Source organism: Siniperca chuatsi, linkage group LG2, assembly GCF_020085105.1.
Source record: "Siniperca chuatsi isolate FFG_IHB_CAS linkage group LG2, ASM2008510v1, whole genome shotgun sequence".
NCBI lineage: Eukaryota > Metazoa > Chordata > Actinopteri > Centrarchiformes > Sinipercidae > Siniperca > Siniperca chuatsi.
In genome coordinates, this window is record NC_058043.1 from 10,546,885 (window position 1) to 10,552,190 (window position 5,306).

The window sequence follows — 5,306 nt, forward strand, 5'->3', positions numbered from 1 at the left end:
CCAGGCTACAGCTGTAAGATAAGTACTGTGGAGTAAAAAATAGTTCAGTTGTCAATTTGTATGTATTAAATACTTTCCTCTTAAAGTAGTGAGGGTGGAAGTACAGTTTTCAATTTTTTTCAAGCCTCAAAAAATATTGACAGTCAGTGCTTGACGTTCAACGGAAGTACTTTTGGCTAGGGGCGGAAATGGAGTCAGAGGAGGAATCAGAGCGCGAAATTAGAAACGAGGACCCAAGAGGATTTGAAAAGAAAAAGAAAAGGAAGAAGAGTAACTCAAGTGAACCCAGTCAGAAAGAGGAGAAGTATCTTGTTGGTATGGTAGCTGTGACACAAACAGACGGCATTTTCAAGAATCCACATGAGGTCGGAAAGTTTGTAGGAGAAAAGCTCGGAGATGTCAGATCGGTCAGGATAACAGGAAGTAGGATGGTCATCACTGACTGTGTATCAAAGCGTCAGAGAGATAGAGCCCTGAAGATTCATGCATTTAGAGATTGTAGGAGCGTGAACTGCTTCCCACTCGGAGCAGAAATAAAGAAGAAGGGAGTAGTAAGCGACGTGCCACTGTCGGTGGAGGCCGAGTCATTTCGGGAGGTTGAAGATGTGTGTAAGGCAAGAAGGCTGACAAGATTCAGAAATGGGGAGAAGGAGGACAGTAATTCAGTGTGTTTGACGTTTGAGGGAGAATTGCTGGAAAGAGTGTATCTAGATTATGTGTGTTACAGGGTGAGGCCATATGAGAGAGCGCCTCTCAGATGTTTCTGCTGTCAGGAGTATGGACATGTTGCTGCAGTATGTAGAGGAGGCAGAAGATGTGGGAGATGTGGGAAGGACAATTGTAATGTGGAGAAGTGCAAAGTGGAGAAAGAGCAAGCAAAGTGCCTGCACTGCGAAGGAAATCACCATACGGGATCAGCACAGTGCCCAAAAAGAATTAATGAAATAAAAATGAATAAGATCAGAGCAGAAAAGGGATAGGCATATGCTAAAGTTGCTAAGAGTATGGAGAGAAATGGTGAAATGGTGGCAGTACAAAAGGATAAGGAGAAGAAAGGAAATGGAGATGATCACAACATCAGTATGGACAAGAAACGATTTCTGGTGTTTATTGCCATGCTTATAAATTGTGCGGCTGAAATGAAGGGGAAGTCGGAAAGAATTAATATGGTGCTGGATGCTGCAAGAAGATTCTTGAATGTTGTGGACATATCTGGAGAGGATCTGGATGTTACATTGAGGGAAGGAGTTGCACCAACTCAGACAATTGGGTCTGGGTAATAGAATGGACTATGGCATGGGATCACTTTGGGTGTAAATAGTTTAAATTGTGAAGCTGTTAAAATCCAGTAGGTGGCGATAATGCACAATTAGGGATGTCAAACGCCATAAAACTCAACATAATAATAATAATAAGAAGAAGAAGAAGAAGAAGAAGAAGAAGAAGAAGAAGAAGAAGAAGAAGAAGAAGAAAAAGAAGAAGCTTGACGTTCAACATAAACACTAGGGGGCGATATTTCATCCACCAATCGGAAGCGGATCACAAATTTGTGACGTCACTTCCGATACGCGGATGTTGTTTTTTTTTCTCCTTTTGTAAGCTAAAGTAGTATATTTCCTTGCTCGTGTTTCACAGCTTTCCTATTCTTTTGCTCTGACTTTGATGGAAAAGAAGAGTGAAGTATTCCCGCTACTGGTAAGCTTTTTCTTCCACACACGTATTCACGAAGAGCTCAAATCTATGAACTGAACAATGTAGCCAGACTGCTTTGTTAACGTTACGTTGTAAATGACCCGTAGCTGCATTGTAACTGTGCCCTAGCCGTGTCTATCCACCATATAAATGTACAGTAAAATGTTTTTTTTATCAACATGACTATGTGAGAGCAGAATGCATTATTTGATTCACATTTCCAAGATTGTCTTTTGTTATGAGTTAACTGTTTATAGTGTGGGTGGGGCTAAAGCTACAAGTAGATCCCATTTTGTCTAGGACACCATGAAACCCCCTTAATGACCCTCCATACACCACTTTATGGGATCGCTGACATATTGTTGATCTTCCTGCTAACCGTGATCCTGTTGTTTGCACAGAAGAATAACAGACCAAACAGTCAATCAGCAGCATCATGTCTGCAGAACTGGACCTGTCCCCCCCAGAGGTCCCTGAGCCCACCTTTCCAGAGAGCCTACTGCGCTATGGGCTGTTTCTGGGTGCAATCTTCCAGCTCATCTGCATCCTGGCCGTCATCTTCCCCACATCCAAGGGACATGAGCAGGTAGGTAGACACCAAGGGAAGGAGAGGAGCAGGGCTTGTGTCGAAGTCTGTTCCCCCCTCGAATAGTGTCTCCCTCCCCATCTAACAGTGTTTCCCATGCTGTTGCCCTCTGCACTTGGGGCTAGGGCGTAGGTTAGGTTATGGTGATTAGGTGTCTCAGAGATAACTGGTCAGGGTTAGGGATACGTTTGGGCTCAGGATAAAGAGAGGGGAAATGCAAATCAATGGGGAAACATTGACTTTGACACAACACAGGCAGTGATCAAAACATTTCTTTACTCAATACCCTCCATCTAATGTTTTTTTTTCATGCATGATAGCAGAATATATCTCTATAAAGTGCTTGCTTTAATGTACCTGTCAACTTGGTGTTAAAACATTTTATGATTGGAGTATCTCTGTTGAATCACTTAATTTCACATGTGTTTGAGGTTTTTTTTTTTCTTTTTATTTGATAGATGACTGTTGAGAGACAAGAAATAATGTGAGTGGAGAAATAGGGGATTGATATGTAACAAATGTTGCATTTTAACCCAAAATGTCACATCTAAATTCTGCTCACATGAATCCACTTTGCCATCAGGACGTATATTGTCAGTTTAACCTGTTAATCGGGCTGAATTGCCATTTTGCTCACACCTTATTGTATTTGAGTCCAGATGTGGGCAGCAATGTACAAGTGTTTGAATGCTGTTTTTTTTCTTAGTATGACAACACGAATTTGAATTGATTGTAAGTCAGTGTAACAGTAAAACATTTTGGTATGCAGCTAAATATTATTTTTCACAACAATCGACAAAGGGTCTACAATTACACAGGTATTTCTCACAAAGAACCTTAAAAGTAATTAATACATTACTTTCCCCAATTTTTCAAGAGAGTCTAAAGACATTTTCATTGTCACTCAAACCGGGTGTGCAATATATCTGGCTCAAGAAGAGGTGACAGTTCTTAAGACTGTGCGATGACAACAAACAGTACAGCCAAGCTCCCTTACTAGGCTGCTAGTCCTTAGCCAGTGCAAATGACTGGAGTCTTATCATACATCTATCTGACATAACGCAATTTGTCAATATACCTCGGTAATTTGTCCATAAAAACTGCAGAAGGGGTGCAACACAATACTCTGGCTACATATAATGACAAACTAATGCTATCAGAAAAATTTGCAGTGTGGCACAGCTGCTGATAGCTAAGAAATGTTTAATTAATATCTTTATTTTTTCCATCTTGCTTGACAGATCTACAGGTTATGCAATAACATCATTCTGTAAAAATAAATGTTGCAGAATGTTACCATTCAGTCTTTCTGAAATACAGAGAAACCAGACATCAGTTCGCGAGAGTAGTGCTGAATATCTTATTTTTGAATGCCCACGAAGACAGAGCCACCAAGGGCTACTCTCACAATCTCCATCCTAGCAACTGTCAGGAGATATTATTTATAGACGAGCAATTAAATCCACTGTTTAATTATTCTATTTTCAGACACTATCATCAGATGCACTGATTACTCTCCACAGTATGTCGCCATTTCATTCTGTAAAGCAGCCTGCTGTTGTTCTGCCTTGCCACAGGAAAGATTGCATTCACAGGAACAGTGCTTTCAGAGGGAAAGTACTGAAACACGTCTGAATTTCTTTTGTTTGGTGTGTGTGCTTCAAAAACTCTGGGTTTTAATTGAGTTTTACACACAGTCTGAGCTATCTGGTGTGATGAAAAACGGCATTACCAAAATGTATATTACTTATTACCCCCTATGCACCGTATATTGTATACGGTTTCTTGACAGGTTTTACAGGAAAATAATACTGTATGTGCGAGTGTCAGACAGCAAAAGTATTATCCAAATACATCTTCAAAACACACTTATCTAATCATGCTTAGCAGTCATGTAGTTTTATAACATATTTAAAATGACTCGGAGGATTTGTTTTGACATTACAGGGTGTTTAATGCTTCCTGTGTTTGCTCTACAGGAGGAGACTGAGTCCACTGATGGCAAGGCCACTGAACAGATGAAGAAACCTAAAGGACCAGGACCTCAGATTCGACAGAAACCAAAGAAAGAGAGCAAAAAGAAGCGATAGATAGCTGTGTGTGTGGGTGTGCATGTGTGTGTGTGTGTGTGTACATGTGTGTTACCTGCTTGTGTGAATGTGTGTGTGTAGTCATCAGTGAGTCAATATTGGCAGTTACTAATACAGTTATCACTACATGTATATGAAACACTAATGTCATATTACAACAATAAAACTATGATGTCCATTTAATTTGAGACACTTCAGAATGACCTTGAACCGTGTGTCCTATTCACATTCAACACCGTATTACAAAGAGCAAATTGTCATGGTGTTTGCTGATTGTTTATGCAGCTACACATTTTATTGGGTATATTTGTTTTGCATTCATTTTCTTTTATAATTGAATATCATTGATTGAGTTGTATTTGGATTACAACAGACAAATAAATACATTGTGTAGTCATTCACCGTTGCTGTTTATAGTCATTGCTAAATTTAAGTTTAGTTTAAATGAGTCAGAATGAGATCATGTCCTGGCCTTATATTTACTCCCATTGTATGGCACCATAACTTCGCCTGTTGCATGATATTCAGACATTGATGATACCCGCAGTGTTTACAAAATCCAAAATGAAAAGATAAATAATAAGGGAAGATTAAACTAAATAGATAAGTAAGGCATTTAATAACTAACTTTGACCGACCCAAAGTTACCGTTCATAACAGTCAAGTCTGTCGCTTAGCAACCGATTCTGCTAGCCAGCAACGAAGCTAACTGTGTTGTGGGTGATACGAAAGATATATATGCTGACCTATAGTGTCGTGTTGTTGCAACTACTTTTATTACAAACAAAAGCTTCTCAATCGTGACTCCAAATGATTTTAGAAAAGCTAAACTGGGGTGTTGTCGTGCCTGCAGACGCCTCGGTGAATTCAACTGTCACGGCGTCGAGTTAACATAGTTACGCAACACGACGTGAATCTTCTTGACTCCGCCGTTGCTG

At 39.9% G+C, this 5,306-nt stretch overlaps 1 protein-coding gene across 3 annotated transcripts; it reads left to right on the plus strand.

The window, feature by feature from the left end:
- Nucleotides 1-1,535: 1,535 nt before the first annotated feature.
- Nucleotides 1,536-4,769, plus strand: manbal (mannosidase beta like). 3 transcript variants are annotated; one of them, XM_044215359.1, is made up of 4 exons: nt 1,536-1,695; nt 2,094-2,278; nt 2,737-2,762; nt 4,258-4,352. In XM_044215359.1, the coding sequence occupies exons 2-4, from the start codon at nt 2,129-2,131 to the stop codon at nt 4,298-4,300; spliced, it is 219 nt and encodes a 72-aa protein (XP_044071294.1). In that variant the 5' UTR covers nt 1,536-1,695; nt 2,094-2,128; the 3' UTR covers nt 4,301-4,352. The 3 variants fall into 3 exon arrangements, with proteins under 3 accessions (XP_044071294.1, XP_044071277.1, XP_044071286.1); XM_044215342.1 differs by lacking the exon at nt 2,737-2,762 and having other exon boundaries at nt 4,258-4,769; XM_044215351.1 differs by lacking the exon at nt 2,737-2,762 and having other exon boundaries at nt 1,540-1,695; nt 2,097-2,278; nt 4,258-4,769.
- The last annotated feature ends 537 nt before the right edge of the window (nt 4,770-5,306 follow it).